At 37.3% G+C, this 23,922-nt stretch overlaps 1 protein-coding gene across 4 annotated transcripts in view; it reads left to right on the top strand.

Annotated features, from left to right (window-relative positions):
* Positions 1 to 23,922, top strand: part of PRIM2 (DNA primase subunit 2) — a 343,351-nt gene that overhangs the window by 231,498 nt on the left and 87,931 nt on the right. For all 4 annotated transcript variants that reach the window (XM_057493690.1, XM_036916298.2, XM_036916299.2 and 1 more), the window contains 2 exons: positions 7,698 to 7,770; positions 12,392 to 12,577. In XM_057493690.1, coding sequence (XP_057349673.1) covers positions 7,698 to 7,770; positions 12,392 to 12,577 — 259 coding nt within the window. The remainder of the gene's footprint in view (positions 1 to 7,697; positions 7,771 to 12,391; positions 12,578 to 23,922) is intronic.

Raw genomic sequence — 23,922 nt, 5'->3', positions numbered from 1 at the left:
TTAATCAGATGAATAGTAACCATGGCTATTTTAGAATAAAAAATAAGGAAACTGCAAGTAGGGCCCAGGCCAACCAGGCGTGAGGGAACAAGTCATGTTTGTTTCAAGACCTCCAGGGAAGCCAAGCAGGCATTAGTACAAAAAATTGAAGATTGCTAAGGCGCCAGCAATCTCTAATCTTTAAAGATTGACCTTTATGTGAACATTTTTTCTGAAAGAATCATGATCTAATCTTTGTGATACTGCATACTCAAAACATACATAACCTTGCTAAACTTCAGAAAAAAGAGGCCAGTTTCAGCTTTTGCTAGTGTCTGTGTACTCATTCATTCCGTCAGTTGCTGACGTCATCCATCCTTCAGGGACCCCTGGACTCACTGGAGCTGGACTCCGGCAGATGTAGGTAATTATAGTTCATTTTGAAAGATGTATTAGCTTACTTTTTAATGGTCCAAATAAATATGCATCCCTAATGCAGAGATCAGGTGTGATTGCTTGTGATGCTTTTCACTCTTCTTTTATTTTTCACCAGTTTTTAAAATATGATGAACTGTAGCCTGCCAGGTAGGAAGGAGTAAGTAGTGTTAACCTCTTTAGGTTCAAGAGTACTGGGAAATGTTTGACAGAGAAAGGAGATCATGTTTTATATGTTATTGTCTTAGGAAACTCAGAATCTGTCTGTTGGTGGGGAAGGAGGGCTCTAGAGAGACACCCCCTGAAGGTGGGAGAGGAATTCATTCCGGTCTGGCCCTGGGTTTTTGCTGTTTTCCATATTCGTACCCCATCTGGCATGGCTTCACACAAATGAGAGAAGAACGAGCAGTTGTAATTAGGTGTTGAAGTGGGCCAAGCAGACCTCAGAATTCCCAAATAGAAATATGCTGTTGCTTTATTTTTCACAGAGAAACATTTCAGGTTACCTCTGAACTAATTAGAATTCAAGATTGCTTTCCTAACAGTCTGAGTGGCAAACTGGCTAAAGTGTAAAAACTTGATTCACAAATAAAATGTTGCAAAAATATGCGCATTTGCAGTAGACTTGAAGCCCTTTCTTGAGTGGGCCCATTTGCAGCTTATATTCTGTTTACCACCCCAGAAACTGATCTTAAGTTGGCAAGTAGAAGTTACAGCCTGTCTGTTGGTTATTCTGTAGGTATCCTCGCTTCTTAAGAGAATCATTTCCTTGCCTCCTGTTGTCATGTGCTCCTCATTCTGCAGTAGTGCTTTCTAGTAAAAACATAGACCCACACAAACCAAGTGTGAGCCACATATATTATTTGAAGTTACTTATGTGAAATTAATTTGAATAATCTTATTAAACTCATAACCCAAAATACCATTTCAACACGTAATCTATTTGAAAAATATTGACATGTTTTATGTTATGTTTTCAAACCAAGTCTTTGAATTTGAAATCCAGTGCATTTCTTCCCACTTACTGAACATCTCAATTCAGACAACACCTTTCAAGTGCTCAGTAGTCACGTTGGCTGCTGCATAGAACTGGATTCTGTGGGACTCTCCAGTCTTTGAATTTGAATTTTTGCACCTTGGAAACTTCATAAGAGTGTAAGTGTAGACTGGACTTTATAGATCATCAGGTTATTCAAGGACATCTAGATTCTCCTACTTTAAGATTAAATATTTTATGTGATAGTATAACAAAGTTAGGAGAGAAATATGCTTTTTCCTAATATTCAAAAGAAGAAACTGATGAATGTTAAGAAGAGACCAAAACAACAACCAAAACCTTTAACTGTAATAAATTTAGGCCTGGATGGTGATGATTACAATTGTAGTGAAAAATACTGAGAGAATCTCTTTGACAAACATCTCATTTTATCCTCACAACACCCTTTGAAGGAGTTACTTTTGTGTTCCCTTTTATGACCCCTGTTTACTAGTGAGGAAACTGAAAGAGATTAGGAGGTTTTTGCAAAGTCGCTCAGATAGTAAATGCATACACACCCGAGACAGTGGATTGGTACCTAGACTCCCCATCACTCTGCTCTGCCGACTCCCTGACTCAGTTTTGCCTCCATAATTGCCTTGGGCAAATTGGATTTGGAGAAATTATGCAAATAAAGGGGAGTTGCAGCTAATTCCTAAACTGAAATCTATTCCTTGTTTACTCCCTCAAGGTTTCCTCACAAGTTGGAAAAGAAGGAAATGATTGGGGAAGTAATCACCTTTGAAAACCTGACTTTTGCTGTCTCATTTTGTCAGTTATGCACTGTGGCATTCATGTCCTGGTAGTGGAGCTGTGAATGCCATTCCTAGAGCCAAGGTGTGATGATCCATCTTCTCTTAACAATCAATGTCACAGCATGAAAAGAGTATTTTTTTTTCTTAACCAGCTAATCTTGCCATGAGATCCACAAACCCACTTTAATTTCTTCTTTTTTGTTTTCAGCTTTCAGTTTCAATACTCAAAAAGAATTCCCTGTTGAGTGCCTAAGTGCTCATATTGATATTTGTGGTACGTTGAACAGGACTTAAATTTCTCCATTCTACAAAGACCAGGCATAGGTCTGCCTTTCACTTACGAATCACAAGTCATGTGTGAATATGTATCTGCTTCACATTTTCCTTTTTATATATAGACACTGTATTTTTATTCTGTAAATTAGATGTTTGTGTAGTCATTTTTTGGGGAAAACTAGTTCTGTGTGACTATGATACTTATACCTTCCTGTCTCACTTATCCAGCAGACCGTACTCCACCCCCACCAGATTGATACAATTGGATTTTAAATAGGATCATTTTAAATTGGTTACAGACATATGTTATTGATATTTTTAAAGTCTTCTCTCCTTTCAGCTTTCAATTTGTTGAAACTGTTAGCTTTACAATTTTCTATTTACTGTGATTTTGAGCTATATTAGAAAACTATCTGTGCTTACCTCTTACTGTTTAATGAGTAAGATAATATGGGAGGAAAAAGTTCCTCAAATGTGACTGAGTTTTAATTAAGTTGCATGTAAGTTTACTGAACAAACGCCATAGTATGAGGTGCTTTTATATATTTTGTATGCTATTAGTTCTCTTATAGTAGATTAGATAACTTAGGACCATCACCTTAAAACAAAACGAAAATAAGGACAAACTCTGAATTACTTCTGTGTAAGCAGAAGTTTCCTTATATACAATTGCAAATTCTGTTTTCTTAGAAAATACCATTTTATACATAGTACATACATGTAAGTTTTTAAAGGTTTTATACTTGACAAAACCTTAAATTTTCGTTAAAATGTACACTTAACACTATGTTACTGCAAAAGAAGACAGGATTTAAAGTTTGCTTTTTATTTTTAACGGTTTTTGTGTAGAGACCTGCATTTCATGACTGGTCTGCCCAATTTCAGCATTTTCCCCCCTTGCCTCTGCTTGTCTTTTTTGCCGCCTCAGCCAAGACCTTCATCTGTGAACTGTGGTTCAGAGATTTCCTTGGCTTTGCTGATCTCTCCTGTCTCTCTGCTACATGCTAACTTTCCAGATCCTGAGAAAAAACAGACTTTCTTGTTATTGCAGAATGCCACCTCCTTGTCACATGATTTCTTTTAAATCCTCCAACAACCTAAATAAACTCAAATCACATACTTTTATGAACTTGGTCACAATTTAGGAATGTTTTAGTGCATATGAAATTGTTAAACTACAAATGATAAAAATTCTAAAGCAGCCAGGCCTTTGACTTTTATGTAGTCATCACATCCCACTTCTAAGCCTCCAAACTCAAATTACTTTCTGACTATAATCTCTTACTCTTCTGCTTTACCCCCCAGTCCCTCGTTCTCACTGACTGTCATCTTCCTCTCGTCTCTGCCTTCTGTGCCAGTCCCAGGCCCAGGCCGCCGCTCCCGCAGTCTCTGTTTCTGGATCAAACTGGCTGCTCAGTGCCATTTCCTTGCTCAACGTTGGGTGCTGCACTTGCTTATTTCTGTGACCAGCCTTCTCTGAGAAGACACCCACCCTCCGCAGGCTCGGGCACATTTGTTTTGAGCATCGCTGCGGCCCTCACCACGGCATACGCTCTGGCTCTGGATCATCTCGGGATCCCTTCACTCCTTTGTGACTTTTCCTCGGTCACAAAAGTGCTTATTGAGTGATTGAGGGCCTATACAAACACTCTTGAAAGCAATTTTTTTATTTGGTAATTAGAATCTTATATCCAGATAAGGATAACAACTGGGATGTGGAAAAATGTCTGTTACAGAGTCTAATGGCATTAAAAAAAGTTCATCCTAGGTTTATGCCTTTTTATGGTCTGTTTGAGTTGTGAAGGTGTTTGTGCTGGAACCGTGTAGGACTGCTCCATTTTAGGAAAAGTATGCTTTATCCTTTTACAACACAGTATCTTCAGACAGTATTCTAATGTAATTGAATACTCACTGAACCACATCTGTATTGTTTTCACTACTTTTCTGGTTTTTTTTTTTGGTAACTTGAGAAAACTAACATTTCACCGTTAGTGTCTTTTACCTGATGTGCTAGCACATTAGACAAGCTTTCAATAGCAAATGCAAGAAAGTCACTGAAATTCCTAATCCCTTAGCTCCCATATTTATAGTTCAACAAAGTGCATGGTTTTGCTTGTCTTTTTTCCTTTTTATTTGTGGCAAATTACTGGCTAAATTGGGGATTAAATCACATGTTGATTTTTTAAGATTCTCTTATTAATCAAAAATTCCTCTTTATAATTGGTGAAATAGTGATTATTGACATAATCTGAATTTTGTGGCCCATTAAAATGTTTTTTGGTCTGCTGTATTGAAACAAAATGGAATTTGTGGTACATCTCAATTCTTTTATGAAAGGTTAGACTCAGGAAAGCTTTTTTTATGCCTACTCAATTCCTCTTGTTACAAACTATACGTGACAATGAGTTTCTCCAAATAAAGCTGTGGTTATTTAAAATGGACAGAAGACAGAATTTCTGTGTTTGTGTGTGTGTGTGTATCCTGAACCAATCAGCAATTGTTAAAAATTATGAGTATTATTTCTGTGTTTCCCCAGAACAATGATTAAGAAATGTTCATTCATAAAATTGGTCCATTTTTAAAAAAAAAATCATGAAAATAATATATTCTGATAGTTCACTATATATGTCTTCATTCATTAGGGTAGCAGATGCATTCATTTGGAAGCATTGATACAAAGCTGACACTGAGCTCTCAGTGTGGAGGAAGGGGGCTTAACCTTTCCTGGGGACCTGCTATGCATTTCATTTATTAACATCTTTTAGCACTTCCAAGTAAAAGTCAAAGGTCCGGTTTCATGAGCTAAAGTGAATTGTTGTTTAGGATCTTGAGTCTTTCATGGCAGTATTATTTGTTGCATTTTCTTCTACCCTGACTGCCTCCTTTCTCCATCTGTTGCCACTGCTTTGTCAGGCTTTCATCTTCTCTTGCCTAGAGTAGTTCTTTCAACTGCTTTTCTGTTGTCCAGTCGCTCCCCTTTCTAGTCATTTTTCCACACTGCTTTCTTTCTCAAATGTAAACCTGGTTTTGTCAATTCTTGCCTACACTTTCCATATAGTGCTTCCCATGACTTGCCTCTCTTGTGTTGTATCCAAAACTCCCCACCACCCCACCCCGCTTCAGCCTCCTCTGTCCATCACTGGTTCAACTATGTATTAATTAGTTGTGATGTACCAACTCCTCTAACCATGACATGTTACTTCTTCTGATTACGAATGAGTAGAGGAGAAAGCTCATTCCTAATTCAGACACTTAAGATCTTATTTCTTTAATTTTTCTTCCCATGAGTTTCATGAGGGCTCTTACTGGGTTGCCTGGTAATCATCTTCCTGCCTCTTAGTAATAATTTTAGAAGTGTAGTGTCCATACAGTTGCCTTATGTTCTCTTGGTAGTTATTAATGCTGAATAGAGTCTTTGCATCATTAATCACTGTTCCCATTCTCTTTACCTTTATCTCTTGGAATTTGGCCATTTTGTATATTCTGTCAAAGTGTTGAGGAACAAGCATTTTATATTGCAATTCAAGCAAATGTGTGTGTCCTCTTTATATATCTTCTCTATATACTTAATTTATTACATCATTCTGAACTGAGAAAAACTTCCTTAGGTTTAGTAACCATTTAGCTCTATTTACTCATTAACTATAATCATGTTTGTACATCATTTTATCATTTATAGAGGACTTCAGTATTTGTTAATTTATTTGAACTGAACAATTGTATGAGATAACTATAATCAACTTAACAGACTAAGAAGCTGACACAGGGGTCAGTGGAATGGCCTAGTGCCTCCCAACTGGGTGGTTCTCTGTAGGATCATGCTGCCTCCCCCCACATCCTCTTTTTTTTCTGTACTTACTGGTCAAGACTGCAGTTGCTGTGTGTACTGGAATATACTTTATAAATTTCAATTAGCACATTGCATATTTTTTCTCTTTGATTTAACTTAGCTGAGTTTTGGATGCCATGAACAATTCTCAGGCCATTCTTAGCTGACGGAAGGAGTACTATAGAGAGGGGAAATCTAAATTTCTAACAGTCTCCTAGCTGGTGGCTGTGGCATCCCATGATATTGGCATACCCCCAAAACTAGTTTTGCTACATAACCCACATCCATTGTTTAATTAGTTGATTGACTAGGAACAGCAGCTTTTCTATACAGTATCTTTTGAGTGTATATTGTTCAGCAAAAATTCATACTGAGCAAGTAGAAATGAGAGAATCTGGCATTCATTATGGTCATAGTGATACCTCACTCCAGAATTTCCCTTTAGTGTTGAGTCTGCATAAACCATGATTTGACTGGGGTTTTCTATGTAACCTAGCAGCTGTTTTTCGCAATGTTGTATGTTAATGTCTGCGTGGGTAAGGTGTTGTGTCAGGGAGATTACAAATGTGGATGGCTTTAGGTAGTACATGCCATATTTTATTTCCTAATTTCTGAATAATACTACAGGGCGGTGCATTATAGGGAAGAGGATGGCATGGTATAGTGAAGAAGCAGGGAATTGTGAGTCAAAACGTTTGTACTGCTGCCTTGCTTTCTGATCTAACGAGTTCCTAACTCCTCTGACCCTACATTTCCTTGTTGTCAAATGTAAAATAAAAATGCTCTCTCAGGGTTGTCTTGAGGATGTAATTAGAGCCTATAGATAAGGACTCTGCACATGTAAAGTGTTATCCAGATGTTATTTATTTTAATAAATAGTGATTACTATATGTCAGGTCCTTCAAAAATTATTTCAGTTATGATCTATCAACACTGCAAAGCAGGCATTAGTGTTTCCACTTGACAGATACGGAGCCTGAGATACAGAGTCTAAGTAAATTGCTCCAGGACCTGCCATTAGTTAGTGATGGTTCCTGATTTAAACTCTAGTTTATTCTTTGCTACGCTGCTGTGCTGTTAATAAGGGATCAATAATAGAGGTTTGAACTTGAACAACAATTTGCATTATGCTTCTAAGAAATGAAAATGGCATGCTAGACTAGGAATCAGGAAATCTAGATGGTCACTATATTTTTGCATTATTTTGGGGTAAGATACTTAAATTTATTCCATTAAATACCTTTAAAACACTTGGCTATGTTTCTGCTAAGGTTTATATGGAAAATATTTTCTCACTGTGACTTTATATCAGAATAAAAAATTTCCTTTGAAGTGATCAAAATGTTTTATCAATTCTATTTTAATAGTTTGTTCTTTTTATTTTTAGTCATTCCTACACTGGTCAAGATTACAACACACAGGGAAATGTTGGGAAGATTTCTTTAGATCAGATCGATTCGGTAAGCATCGCATTCTCTGAAACTTATACCTTTGTCAGTGGATAAGGCATAGATTTTCTTCAACTAAAGATTGTTATTAAGGAAATCCCATGTACTATTCATAGGATTAAAAAAAAACAGGAAAACCAAACTTAATCAGAAAATACCTGTAATCTGATAAAAACAGAATTTAATCGGTTTTTCAAAGGGAAATTCTCTTAAGTGATGACAGCTAAATGGTGTTTATGTGTTTATATTTAAATACCATACTCATTTAGAAAAGGTGACATGGAAAATACTAACTTCACTAGTTTGCTAGGATTGCTGTAATGAAATACCACAGACTGGGTGCCTTTAACAATGGAAATTTATTTTCTCTCAGTTCTGGAGGCTAGAATTCCAAGATCAGGGTGCTGGAAATTGATTTATTCCGAGACCTCGCTCTCTGGCTTCTCCCTGTGTTCTCATGTGGCCCTTCACTGCACTAGTGCATCCCTGGTGTCTCCTCCTCGTACACCAGTCACATGCATCAGACACCCACCCTGTGAACTCATTTAACCTTAATTAACCTCTTTAAAGGCCCCATCTTCAAATACAGTCACATTCTGAGATCTTGGGATTAGGGCTTCAACCTCTGGATTTGGGGAGGATACAATTCATTCCATAACACTAAGTACAGGTTCCCATCTTTGGGTTGCCACTAGATTAATGGACAGCTTATTTCAACTTCACTTTGCGATTCAGTCGTAGAATGAAAGAGTAGCATACTTTAATTTGAAGTATTTCTGTTTAATATGTCAGAGAATTTCTGCTCTGTCCAAAAGAGTGAGACTAGACTAGCCAAAAATAATCTTTGTTTAGACAATCACCAAGTTATTTACAATAAAAATACACTGAGATTTTAATACTTGGAAACATGAAGGTGAATAGGAAAGAGACCATGAGTCATTGGTCATCTTGCTATTTAAAAAATTATAATCAAGTACTTGCAGTTTGATAAGCTTAGAAATAACAATAGGATTGCCCACCTTATACAGTTGATTTATAATTTGTCTGGGATGCCCCATCCTTTACCTGTTTCAAGCAGTTATTTCGTTTGTAACACTTCTATATGATTTGTGTTTACTCTATATTATGTGAATGGTTGGAGGTTAATTCAATTCCTAATTCTATCAGGATGTTTTCCCATTCACAAGCAAATATGAACTTGGTTGAATACTGTGAGAAGACATAGAAGTATTATCATTAATTCATTTAGTGATATTATTGAGCCCATAGTTACCTACCAGCTTCTGTTCTATGGATACAGACGTGAATAAAACAGAAAATGCCCCTACCTTCATAAGCCTTACTTGAGGGATGTAGATAACATAGTAAATAAGCACTAAAATGATAAATTGTGTTAAATGCTATGATAATAACATCTGTGGGCCTATGCCTGAGGCCCTGTGCTAAATGATAAAGATACAACTTTATCCGGATCTTTTCCTAACTCTGTATCTATATCTCACATCCTCACAATAGCATGTCATTGGCACACTCCTCCATGTCTTCAGTTTCTTCTCCAGATACTCCCATTAAATTTTTTTTCTAACTGGAATCTGCCTCCCTGAGTGACACTGTTTCCCCTGTGGCTCTCTTCACGTAGAGGCTGCTTTTTCCCCCACACACCCTCTGCAGGTATGGGTGAAGTTCTCCCTGGGTCCATATTGTCACTTCCAAATTCTCTGCCTCCCGTTGGCAGAGCTCCAGCTCCTTTAATGCCCTGTGGTCCCATTATGCCACCCGACAGCTCCCCTTGTTGCTGGTGTCCCCACTCCCTGCACCCATTCACTGATGACTATACCCCAGTCATGGTTTTTGCACTAGCACTACTCCTGTTATTTATTGTTCTTGGACTCTGCAACATCCATGTTGATAATCTGTCCCACACCTTGGCCTTAAAATTCCTTTGTTCAGTATCCACCACCATTTTTTGATCACACTGTGGCCCACCCGAGACTCTATCTTTTCCACTTCTCTTGTTTGGCTGATGACCAAAGTCTAAGTAGTCTTCCTGCTTCCATTCTTGCTTCTGTACAGTCTGTTCACTGTGTAACAGCCAGAGTTCTCTTTGTGCATCAGATCATGTCAGTCTTCTGGTCAAAACCCTGGTAAGCCGGGTTTCATCACTTTTAGACTGAAGTCCAAGTGCATTACTGGGGCTGATGATGCCACGTGTGCTGTCGCTCCCGCTCTGGCTTCCCCTCTCTGGCTCGCTCGCTGTGCTCGAGCCGCACTAGCCTTCTTGCTGTCTCTGGAGCACCCCACACTCATTCCTTCGCAGGATCTTTACCTTTGTTTCCTTTACCTGGAACAGTATTGTCAGATCTTCATTTGACTGGAATCCTACTTAATTGAAATGTATGTCTTAGCTGCAGTGTCGTCTCATCAGGAGGCTTGACTGGTCACCCAAGTTAAAATACTCCTCTCCTATTAAGGATCCCATCACTCGATATTATTTCCGGTACTTTTGAAATTAGGCATTGTCCTTTTTACTTATGTCTGTGTTTATCACCTATTTCCTCTCATTAGAATGTAAGTTCTTTGAGGACAGGGTGTTTTGACTTTGTTCACTACTGGTTCCCCAAGGCTGTATGTGGTAGGGTTCAGTAGATTTTTAGGATTGAACAAGTAAAAGAAATTCAAGGAATTGTGCCAAAGGAAGCTGAGTTGAGCTGGGTCTTGACGAATGGTTCGGTTTTGGCTAGACGGCATGGGAAGCAGGACCAGTGGAGTGAGAAAAATGAGAAGGTGTAAAACATGACTGACCATGGAATACCCCAGCGGGCTGGACAGAGGGTTCAGATTGGTATAGTACCAAACTGGCTTTTTTTCCCCTCTCTCTGTACATTGCTTCCATGACACTTGATTTATGCCCTTGTCAGAGCCCTTATTATATGATTTATTATATGAATTTAACTTACAGTGACTGTTTGTTTTTCCTTCATTTAACTGAATTAAAAGGAAAAATGGTATTTTATTAATCTTCTTGTTTCCCAAAACACCCAATTAATATTTGTTCTGTTATGTATAATAGAAAAGTAGTTACAGACATTGAGGGAACTTTGTAGTTTCATACTGAGATGTTGGACATTCATTGATGTTTTTGGATTAGAGCAATGTTTAAGAAGTAATAATTTGGTGATAGTGTGAAGGAACAAGATGGACACATACAGGTGAGCTGGAAGTCTTTCCAGTAGTCCTGTCAAAGGAGGATAGAGGCCTTGCCTGAACTAAGCTAGGAGTGGAAAAACTGGGACAGGAGGAAGGAACTGGGTGGTCACCGGAGGGAGCAGTGCAGTCACGCAGAGTGAGGCCTGCTCCTGTTTGCAGGCGGAGTTGAACTTAGCAAGGAATACAGGAGAGCATAAGAATTTGTCTTGGGAGGAGGATATTTGAGGGAATTAGAGAAAATGCAATTGAAATCATAAATGAAAAGGTTTTTGACTATTGATTTTTTAATATGTTTATTTGAAATCTCCTTTTGAGAACCATCTCTTTTGTTTTTGTTCTGTTTTGTGTTTGTGTTATCTGAGTTCATCTTTGATTTTCAGCAACTGTGCTTTTGAACAGTTATCCCAGGGAAATGAAATCTTATGTGCGCTCAGAAACTTGTATATTCATTTAGTTGAAATAGCGCCAAACTGGAAACAACTGAATACCCTTCACTGAGTGAATGGTAAAATAAATGCTGGTACATCTGTACCATGGAATATACTGGCAACAAACAAGCTACTGAACCTGCAACAACTTAGGTGAATCTTGTGGGAACTTTTAGAGTAAAAAGGCCAATCTCAAAACATTAATACTGTATGATTCTATTTCTATAACACTTTTGAAATGACGCACTGTAGAGATGGAGGACATGTTAGTGGTTGCCAAGGCCTAGGGAATTGGGGGGGGGGGGCAGGGTACAGAAGGTAGGTAGGGGTGGTTATGAAAGGGAAAAGGATCCTTGTGGTGATGGAACTGTTGTACAGACTGACTTGTGCTGATGGATGCCTGAGCCTATATGTATATATAAACTGCATGTAAACCTATACATATACATATAAACTGCATAAACTAAATACATGTACACACAGAAATGAGCACGTAGGTACAACTTAGAAAATTTAACACTACTGGATTATATCAGTGTCACTATTTTGGTTGTGATAAAGTTTTGCAAGATACTACCTGTGGGGGAAGCTAAGTACATGGTATCTCTTTGTATTATTTCGTGGAACTGCATGTGACTACAGTTATGTCCAAAGGAAAAGTTTAATTAAAAATGAAAAAAAGTAGGTGAAATAAATTTTATGGCCTCAACGTAAGAATTTTAGGAGGACACATTTCAGTTAGAGAAAAGTAGGTGAAATAAATTTCAATACCTTATTTAACCTAATATATCCAAAATATTATCCTTTCAAGTTTTAATCAACATAGAAATATTAGTAAGAATTCATCTGTTCGTAGCAAGACAGTAATACTTCCTTAAAGCTTTTCTTTTTATTCCAGTTAGATTGAATCAGGAATTTGAAAATGAGATTGAATTTGCAACAAATACTGTGAGGGATCTGGTAAATCTTCCACATAACAAAACTCTTTTTTCTTATAGCTTTCTATCAAATCCTTCCCACCTTGCATGCGTCAGTTACATAAAGCCTTGCGGGAAAATCATCATCTTCGTCATGGAGGCCGAATGCAGTATGGCCTCTTTCTGAAGGGCATTGGTTTAACACTGGAACAGGCTTTGCAGTTCTGGAAGCAAGAATTTATCAAAGGGAAGATGGATCCAGACAAGGTAATTTTGAAAAATCACAGCAGTAACTGAAATTTTAATTTGGCTTGAAAACTGAAAGGTCCGTTTTTCTTTTTTGAATATGCCCCTGAAGTGTAGTTGAAAATTCTAAAAGATAAATGAGCCTGCAGTTTCATTTAGGTAAAAAGAAACTCTTATGTTAATCTAGTAGATGCCAAACAAAGGATTGGGGAGGTTAACTTAATTCAGAGAGTAAGATTGAAACAGCAGTGTAGGATGTAAAATAATGTTTAAAGGGAGAGTCTTCTTTGTAGGCATGTAGGTTTTCCCACTCTGAAAGCAGAGCATTCCTATGAAACCTTTCCTAAGCCAGAATGGCATAAGGGAAGAAGCAGTTGCCGTTAATTTATATGGAAAAATTACTGAGTGTTCCCAGGCCCAAAAAATAATCTGTCTTAGACTTTTCTGATACTATAGGACACATCTTGCTAACAGATGCTCACAATACATTGAGATAAAGCACAGATGCTCACAGGCACAGTTCGGAGCCCTGGTGGCTTGATGCTGAGATCGGAGTGTGGTTCCCGGCAAGGGGCCACTGTCACTGCTGGGGGTGCGTGCTGCCTATATAATCTTGCTGCAAAACAAACAGTAAATGCTATTTTCACCATTTTTCGTAAAAGCAGAAATCTTCTTTGGATTTCTTTTGGTTAGTGAAAATGGGTACTAATGTAGGACTTTGATAAAAGCCAAATGGCATAATGCAGACTTTTGAGAAGTTAGGGGTACCTGTACTGTCAGTAGTTGTTACAAGACTGATCTTGCTTCTCAGGTTATTTCTATAGGAATGCATATGTATATGTAATATGAGTAGACATATACATATTCACATGCACATACATTATTTTCAGGACTAGGAGGTACTGAGAACAAATAAAGTGAAAACAATTTGAAATGTTTTCTATTGTGTTATGTAGAATCTTTCATGGAACATTTAAAAATAGACACCAATCACTATAAAGCTGAGAACTGCTTTTAACTCTATCCATAGTACTCAGATTCCTACTCCTATTCCTCATTTCTCTTTAATAGTACTAATATTTTTATGGTTTCTTATTCCTTCTGCCATACACTGTGGCATGAAGTAAATTTTATGTTGTTTCCTGGTTTGCTTCTTCCAGAAAAATAAAACCAGTTGTTTTTTTTTTTGTGTGTGTGTGTATATGTGTGTAAAAGTGATTTATTATGTGTGGAATGGCTTATGTGATCATGGAGGCTGACAAGCCCTGAGATCCACCGTCGGCATGCTGGAGACCCAGGGCAGTGATGGTGTAGTTCCAGACCAGAGACTGTCAGGCTGAGATCCAGGAAAAGTCACTGTTTCAGTGTGAGTCTGAAGGCAGGCAATAAACTCATTGTCTAGCTCTGGGCATCAGGCAGGAGGAAATTTTCTCTTGCTCTCAGGAATGTCAGCCTTTTTGTTGTGTTCACCTTCAAAGGTCTGGATGAGGCCCACCAGCACTGGGAAGGGCAGTCTGCTTTATTCAGCATGCAGTACAGATGCTAATCTCATCCAGAAACCCCTCACAGGCAAAGCCAGAATAATGTTTAACCAGATTGCCTGGGCACCGTTTGGTCTAGTCAAGTTGACACATAAAATTAGCCATTATAGTAGATAAAAATATTTATAAGCTGTGGAGAAAATTATGCCGTGGGTTTGAAGTGAAAAAAATAGAGAAATTGAGCTAGCATTTTACCTCAATTTGTGCTATTAACTGTGAGGAGAAAGAGGAGAGTGAAAGAAGAGAAAACTTGATCCGAGTACTAGGCCTTTGGCTTTATACCTGTTCACGGACTCGCCTTCTTTTATGTGTACCTGGGATGGCCTGTTATCAATGCCATCGGTGTTTAGTTATTTCTAAATCTGTGTTGGAAAAAACTTTCAAATGGGATTTTTATTTTACAACATAAAATAGTTTTCTTCAAAAAATTACTGTAAAAGAAAATCAATAAATAATTTTTGCCTTTCTAGGTAATATATAGCAGTCTTTATTTTCATTAGCTTATTAACTACAGCAAATACATTATTTTGACTAAGATTATAAGCTATACTTATGATTTACCATGTCTAGTGTTCTGTTGTTGCGGAGTATGTATTTGTGAATAAAAGTTCATTTTTTCTCAATTATACTTCCTCTTACATGTTTTTGCAATGACATGTGTGCTAATATTCCTTGGTTTATTAAGTATTGTCTTCAGTTTAATAATTGGACCTATTAAGTGATACAATTAAAAATAATCTTAAATGCAGGAAGTAATGGCTTAAAATACTGTTTCTAGAGAATGATTATGGAGGATGTGTGTCAGACCCAGTTAAAGGGCTTTGCTGTTAAATGTAGGAAGGACTTGGAATAGTCACTTAGTTGAACAGCTCAGACAGTCAAGAAGAATGTTGTGGAGTTATAGTCAGTTTGGGAAACTGTTGTTTCCCAAATGACCATATATCTGATTTCTTTCTCTGTATGTTCATGTCTCATCGTAACTTATTTGAGTTATGTTGCTTTGTGCACCTGAGCAAAAATAATGGGTACTTATTTAGCATCACTTTGAGGCAGCAGAGAAGCATCAGTACCTGCAGCACTGTTTGCTGTAACTCTGTTGCCACGGCTGCCTTCCCTGGTTGCCCTGCCGAAAACTAAAAATTCCTTTTCCCTAACCCTTTTCTCAAAATTAAGCTGTGCTCTTTGTGAAATGACTGCCTGATCAGTAGATCTCTCCCCCATCTTCCCTTGCTTGTGTTTATTGCAGGCATTTATTTACTTGGTTAAAAAAAGAAAAAAGCTTTGAAAAGTTTTGTCTGAGGTTATACATAATGTTGGGAGGGGAATTTGTTGTCTATATTGTAAAAGAATCTAAAACGGTTATGTATTGGTTTTTGTAACTGTCATCCAGAGTGTAAATACTAAAGTAGCAGGTCCCTGGATACTTTTCATTAAGGTTAAGCAATTATTGTATTAGAGTCTACAAATTCTCATTTTCTCTTATAAACATTTTTGAGTAGTAGTGTGATTATGGGAGCACTTAAGGTTGCTTCTGATGCTCAGTTATTTTCGTTAGGAATTATATGCACTAAATTCTGTGTATGTAAAAAGTAGCCGTATGTCAATAAAATGCGTATTCAGAGTTGTTAGTTTGGATTGATTATTTTTCTATTCTTTTAAAATTCTTTTCAGACTAGTGTGCACATTACAGTAGGTAGTATTAATAGCTTTTGGGGTACCCACTTACATAGCTCCCTGTTACTTGCTACAGGTTATGCTCTTATAATTGTGGACTCATCACTACCTCATATTTACTGCTTATTTATTCATTTTTACCTACATCTTACAATTAGAATAAAAACTTTATAAAACCAGGTATCTTGTCTCTCTCTTTCACTGCTGCATGTTCAGGCACTTAGAACAGCCCCTGACTCGGCAGACACACAATGACTTTTATTGAATGAACTGAAGAACAAGTCCCCATAGAAATAAACACACAGAAAAGTAGAACATTTGGTCTTTTTCCCAAAAATGTCTTCACACATAGCAGAGCACTGTCCTATGCAATTGTCTGTTAATGTGCTGTTATTCCATTTTATAGTGGGCTTGAAGCTCAATAAAACCATGAATTTTAATAGAACCTGAAATTTGCAAGAGGATCTATCGATTTTATAAATTAGAAGGAATTTCTCATTTTGGACTTGCCAAAGGGAGTCCATGGCGTAAAAAAGTTTTAGAACCCTTAAAGGTGTCATGGCAGAGGTAGGGTTTCTGCCTTACTGTCTTATACTTAGTTGGCTGTTCAGCAATTGCACTTTCCGTTTTTTCCCTGCTGTGTCAGAAACAGACTACCTATACTGATCTGTCCTCATTGACACTATCCTTATAGCTGTTAGCGAGTTGCAGTGTCTTTGTGTGCACATGTGTCTTGTGACTAGACTAGATTTGGGGTTACTTGAATGCAGGGACTGTGACTTTTCCACTTTTGAGCTCAAGGGCTTATTAGCACAAGACCTGGCAGGTACAAATATTTGCTGAATACATGGTTAACTTTGCCAAATTTAAAAGATGGCTTTCAGGCTAGGAAAATAAATGGTTTTGTTTCTTTTTAGATAGATATATGTTTCTAATGGGTTATTAAATATTAATACCCATTGTAGGTAGCTAGCCAAATTTGTAGTCATCCATGTATTTTTCTAAATCAAAAGGTTGGAAGAGTATATGACTGTAAAGGAAGTGGTAACCAATTATCATCATTATAATATGATGATATTCTTAACCAATTAGTATGTGATGTCCAGAAATGGAGTATATACGCAATTACAAATGTTTAAAAAAATCCTGGAGTCAAATTATGATTCTTATTAAAAGTACAAGGAAATATGCTTGTGTGTATATAAACAGCTACTTTGCATTGATCATTCAACACATCTTGATCACCGTGAATAGGTGCTGACTGGAGATACTGCAATAAAAGACATAGCCCTTATTTTGGGGGGACTTTACAGTCTCCTGGAGAAATAAAACATCAATACAAATATACAAACTCAGTATGATAATTGCTGTGGTAAAGGTGGTCATAAGGTTTTGTAGTGGAAGAGAGGAGCGAGCTGATGGAAAGAGGAGATCCTGCGTGGGGATGTTGCATTTGCCAGGTAAGGTGAGGGAGTTAGAGGAGGAATTCCGTGTTGAGGGGGCAGCGATTTCAAAGGACCTGCAATGAGAGTGTAGCCCATCTTCAGGAGGAGGAAATTTGAGCTGTGAAAGTGTAATTGTGGCTAGAGATGAGTCTGTAGACAAAGCTTTTTTTTAAAATGTAATTACCAAAAATAGGTGGATTGTAGGCCAATAGGGAGTCGTCTTGCTAGATAGGTAGGTAACTGCCAGATGACATCAGGTCAGCTGTAGGGTCAGATGAATAACTCTAATTCAGTTAAATATGCATGATTTCATAACTTTGAATATTTACTAAAATTGTATAATGTATCTGGGATGTTATGAAAGTTTACTAACAAAAAGAAAATAGCATGAATGAAGTTTCCACTTAAATTTCCACTTGTTTCAAATGAATTTGGGCCCTTTAAATATGGATTTCTGATTATATAAGCCAACATTGATTTAAAAAAAGCTTTTGTTTTAATCAACTTAGAATTTTAATCCATTTAATATTTTAATCTACTTAGTCATAGGGTGAATTGAGAGATAGATGTAACTAAAAATAATTACAAAACTTGATGGTGAGAAGGGAAGTATTGTTGAGGTGATGTGCAGTGAGGAAGTTATTCAACTGGGTCGTGTTAGTGAAGGCTTCTTGAAGATCAGTCTGGAGTTGGGATTTGAAGGTCAGTGACACGGATTAGTAAAAAGATGGGTAAGGACTAGAATGGACAGTGAGCAGGGGCCGAGGGGAACAGAGGCAAAGCACTTTCACTCTAGCATTGCTCGTTGTTTTTCTTCCATTATTTGATGTTATTCACTGAGGGTTTTTTTGGTCAGCTGGCTTAAGGGTGTTGTGATTTTTGGTTATTGGCATTTAAAATTTCTACTTTCATACTTTTCAAACTTGTTGCTTTAGGGTACACCTTACTTGCAAAATATTAGTATCATAGCATAGGGTTTTTATTCTTAGTTGTATTACAGTTTTATTCTTAATTGTATCAAATATGAATATTTATGATACATTGAACAATTTTAAATAAAGCCTTTTAACTTATCCTTGTCAGAAGAGAGTAGGAACATTTGAAAATTACAGTTAAGGTGTCAAATAGGATGCTTTGGATTTGTATGTGGTTCTGCAAGAGGCATCTAGCACTTTAAATATATTATTCCTTAGATTCCTGAAATAGTTGACCATGCTTCACACAGATTTAATCACAGTATAGTTTCATGCAAGTTTTTCTTAGTTGTAATTACAACTTACTGGCCAGTCTACCTGAGGGAAAGCCGCACCTTATGTGCAACAGATGAAATTAATCAGACCTCTCTTTAAAGCATGAAAAACATATCACTAATAGTGTTGTTCTGAATTGCTCTGACCTGGCTCTACTGGATATTAAGCACAGCATAGATCATGTACATTTTATATAGCTGAAATTCCTGTTTCTCTACTACATGTTGTTTTAATTGGGTCAGGGAACATTTAGCACTCATTGTTTGGCATGGAAATAAAGGAACATAAAGTGAAAGAGTTTCCAGAAAAGTAGAAGAGAGAAAGCAGTTTGGGGTCCCTGGCGTCAAGAAAGAAGAAGATTTCAGAAGTAAGGTGTACTTGGCTACTTTCAGCACAGATGTTGTTTTTAGGAAGTCATTTCTAAGAAAAGTACAGGATCAGGAGACTTATTTCCTGGTCTTATTGACCATGTGTGGCAATGGAAATAGAGTATTTGTTCTAGAAGTTTGAGAAGTCAGGAAGAAATAGAGCATATTAGCTGTAGAGGATGACTGGCAAATGAAGATTGTTTTCATGCTGAGGTAGGAAGAAGCAGTGAAGCTCACGGAAATGGAGGATGTGCTGGGAATGATGGAGGAAACAGGTCTGCAGAGATGGGCAGATAATTTGTAATCATGTACTTATAGATTATTATATAGTGTGAATCTCCCCTTCCAAATGATGCTTCCTCAGAGTAGGACCACTTCTGCCTTTTTTTACCACCACAGACCCAGCACTTGGCATGGTGCGTGAAAGCTCATAGTTGAATAAAATTTGTTGAATGAATGAATGAATTGCGCAAGGTGTTCAGTGAAGATCCCTATCTGTGAGACCTGAAGGATGTATGAGAAATTTTAGTTTGGTGAAAAGGAAGTGTTTGAAGGAAGAAAGAAGAGCTTATCAATAAGGTAGCTAGGCGGAGCGCTTCTAGAAGGATCTGGTGCAGTTAGGGGTAGCTGAAGAAGTGTAGACTAACACCTTCTGGATGGAAGGATTTACCTACAGTAAATAAAAAAGATTGCTAAACTACAGAATGATTACAATTTGACCATTTTCTAAGTGCTTAGCATATGCCGGACATTACAATTAATACTTTACATACACTATCTTATGGAATCCTTAAAACAATCCTAGGAGTAGGTATTATTTATGTCTAGTTTACTAATGAGAAAACTGTACTAGGCCATCCATTTGTACTCAGCTAGGTCAGCACTGTTGGACTGCTTTCTCTAGCAGTGTCCTGTGGCCTTACAGCAGAAGCAGAGAGGGCATATGGTAAAATTTATTCAGGTTTAGCAACTGGCAAAACAGGCATGCTGTTATTAAATCCTTCCTATGTTCCTTATTTAATCTCACAACAACATTGCAAGGTAAATATTATCCTCCTTTTATGGAGAGTTTAATGAGTTTTCCCCAGGTGGCAGATGGTACCTGTCAGACCACTTAGAACTCAGGTCTGTTTTATTCTAAACCCTGTGCTTTGCCCAATACTTCCAAGAAGAAAAGGCATGTTTAGGTTGGCATTGGTATGACCAACCATGTAAACTTAAGAGGACACAATTTAGAATAGAGGTTTTCTGTTCTCTTTACTCACCAGGGCTTCAATCCCATCATCATTAAAATAGGGACAACCGTAATGCCTGCTAAAATGTTGCAAAGAAATGAGTATGTATATGAAATGCTGTGTAATCTGTAAAATACTAAGCCAGTATTAGTTAATAATTTTTAAATGTTGGTAAATTGCTTTTTTTATAATCATTCACATGCTTTCTCAATATAGTTATAAACCTGTTAACTTGTAGACTCACAACTTTATTAGTTTACTAGCTGGTTATGTTAATTATAATAATTGGTTATGTTTTTGTTTTTATTTTAAAGAAAACTTTGTTTTGCTTGAATATTCACATTAGCAATGTCCTGGGAATGTAATTTGAATGTAAGAAAAAAAGTAGTTTCCTGCAAAAGTTGTCTAATCTTTGTCACTGTTGTCCTTGGGTAGCAGTTTTAAAGATACTCTAGGCAGTTAACCAAGTCATCTAGAATATATATTTTAAAGTTTTATTATGTAAAGTTCTATTATATTCTCTCTCCTAAATATTTTAGTGTATAATAAAGATGTATACACATCAAGGGTTTACTTATTACCTCCATGCCTGCCTTTGCATTTGGAATACAAACTCTAGGTACCACAGTATAAGAATATTTAAACACTGACTAGCATCAGTTGGACTTGCTTTCATGAATTGTCAAGAGGGTAGGTAGTCAAATTTTCAATTAAATTATGTGTTGTGTTAAGTCTATCGTAACAACAAAACAAGTATTATTATCCCTCCCCCAACACTCTTCTGGTAAAAATCAGCTTTAGTAAATCTAATTGCTTTTGGTGTTACACTCCAAATGCTTTTCAATTCTTAAGTCATGAAAATGGGATAAAAAGTAGGAGACGTCAAATTTAATGATTCATTTATAACTATTATCTTCTCAGTGATACATTATGAATCATGTTGTATTAAGATGACATTTTATCCCACACTTTAAAAGGTAAGTTAAATTTTTGTTAATACATACAGTGCTTTAAGGAGAAATGACAGTAAGTTTCACAGGTATGTCTTAAGGTTTAAGGTTTCACACAGTGTGTCTTAATTTCCATGTACTGATAGTAAATTGTCCCCAGATAAATTGGGTGTGTATAAATTCCAGAACAGATCAGACTTCTGATACTAGGGACTGTTTTTCTTTGGAAGGTTTATTAAGGGTAAGAATATTGAGGGCTTGAGGTGTGGAGAAGGTGTATTGTTGTTGGCTTTCTTTACCACCCATTATGTCTTTATCATCCATTACATTCTTATAAATCTTTGATGTAATATTTTCTTGTTTTTGTTTTTTAATGAAAAATTACTCGGCACCATCATCTGTCTAAAGTAGGATTGTATTTTATTTTAAAAATAACCAAACAGCTGTAGATGTGGATTTCTCTGTGTGGTAAGAGGTTATAAACGTTCGCAGTTGTGGGGACTCAGGGAATGGTTGTGCTTTGATGGTACAAGTACTGTGGCACAGAGCTCAGTCAGAGAAGTAGGAATCCTAACCAGGTAAGGAAGGAGGGGTGTTTACTCAAGAGGAGGTCTCCGTAGTTAATGTTGTGATGACAAGGGTCATACTGATGAGGCACCCTCCCTAGGAAGTAGATTGCCTTTGACTTAGGATCCTTAGCATGAGCTTGTCATTTTCTTTTGTACTGTCTTAAATATGCCAAAGCTAATCTGTCACTTCCTAGGCAGCTATGTTAAGACTGTACTTTATTCATACACTCAACAAATATTTATTGAGTATTTATTATGTCCCACTCTTCTAGGTACTAGAGGTTCGGTGGTGAATAAAACAGACAAAAATATCAGCCCTTTGGAGTTCACATTCTGGTAGGGAGATACAGTAAACACGAAGTAAATTTTCTATTTGTTGGTGATAAAATGCTGTGGGGAACATTTTCAGGGAAAAGGTGAGGAATGTAATTTTGAAGAGGATAGTCAGGGAAGACTTAAAAGATAACTAAACCACAGCTTGAGTTTTGCATGAGAGCTCTAGGCTTGGTATTGTAATTTTTCATATCTCAGTGGGATATGAGTGACCAAATGTCCTTGTTTACTGTTTTACAGTGAAAAAACTTAAAAAGGAACCGCTGTTCAAGTGCACCCCTGAAACAGCAGATACTAGATCTTAGACCCCTTGGGTATTGTAAAGGGTTCTGAGTTGAGCTGGAACTTAGCTGGAAGTTGAGCTGCAGTGCAGCCAGATCCAGCTCAAAACCAGAAGTTCAGGAAAGGCCAGCAGGAGATACTGGAGTGCCCTTGGGGACTGAGGCTGACTCTCAGTCATAAGGCCTGGGCAAACCTAGCAGAGGAAAGGCAAGAAGCCATGTCTTGGTGAGCCTAAGCATATTCTGAGGCCTACGCTAAGCTCACTGCAGCTCAGGTTTCAGGGAAGAAGGTAGGTTCAGACCCTTCATTTTGGAGGGTTTGAATGGGTCCTAGCCTTGTGCTCACTCTAGGACTGACTGGGGTTTTCTTTTTCTCAGGCCTTTGTTCTCCAGAGCCTAGTAGGATGAGTAAAGCAAAACTCTGTTCATCACACCTAGACCTGAGGATCCTATGATTTAGTTAAAATCCCAAAGTTTGAGAGTAGGAAGGGTGATTTTCTGGCTGTCTTTTTATCCCACACTGGAAAGACACCCAAAAGAGAAATGACTGGTGTCTACAACCTGGTCTGTGAGTCTTGAGGTACATTAAGGTCCTTGTAGTTACTATATCATTTAATTTTTCTTCACATCTTTGTACCTAAAGACCTTTTATTTTAGCCTTCCTTTTCTCTTTTTCCTTTGCATTGATTCAGACTGACTGTCCCTTACACTTCCTCAGCTCTCCGGATAAGATTCCTGTATGCCTTCCTCACCCTCTGGATTTTCACATAAACCTCAAAAAAGTAAATAGCAGTTGAAGACCCAGCCCTGCCTCTGGCAGTTCAGCGTTGCCATCACCGTGCAGAGGCCACTTTTCCCTCTGCCCAGATGTCTTTTCTGCCCCCTCCTTGGGCAGTTTCTAGTGAGAAGTTCTTTGTATAAATAGACCCTTATTTCCCATGTTCTTTGAAGAGAAACTGCATGATGAAAAAACATGTCAGATATTGTCTGTTGTAATATTAAAACTCTGCAAATAAATTGTATTTTATCCTATTAGATTTATTTAGATAGTGCAGTGGAAAACAAAGCACTTGTCAGAGTGACTGTGGAACAATGCCTCATTGTCATCAGCTTAGGGGGTGGCTAAGGAATGCTCAGTTAATGTATATCAAAGATAGTTTGATAAGAAGTGCTGTTTCATTGGAAATGGGTGAATATAAGACATTTTTATTTGTATAAATATGGTAATTTAGATATAATGATAATACTTTATCATTTAGATATAATGATAACCCATTTAAAGATGTGTTGTGCTTTCCCCTTTGATGGGTTTAGATTTTCTCACTGCTGTGATGTTTCTCTACCTACAGAGGAAAAAACTGTATGTGGATTAATTCTCTTGGATATGAGCTTTATCACCATTATGCTTTTATTTCTACCTTCAGTTTGGAACCATTTAAAATTCCCTTTGAAAATATTTATTTAGAAAAACATAAATCTTGGGACATAGCCACTTTATCAGTATATCTGAATATAACATTCACTAACAAAAATGATCACTCTAGGTAATTCAAGAAGAGCTCATGAGGTTTTTTTTACTGCTTTTCCAGGAAACGTCCCATTCTTTGTCTCTTTAAAGGTGGGCATGGTGCCTCTTTTTCGCTAATACTGCACGTGCCTCGGTTGCCCTTTCTTTTTTGCTCCCTGGTGGACCTGACATGACCTCCCTGTGAAAGCCTTG

The sequence above is a fragment of the Manis pentadactyla genome, chromosome 16, assembly GCF_030020395.1.
Source record: "Manis pentadactyla isolate mManPen7 chromosome 16, mManPen7.hap1, whole genome shotgun sequence".
Lineage (NCBI taxonomy): Eukaryota > Metazoa > Chordata > Mammalia > Pholidota > Manidae > Manis > Manis pentadactyla.
Note: the sequence above shows the minus strand (reverse complement) of the source record. Positions and strands in the feature narration are given on the sequence as shown.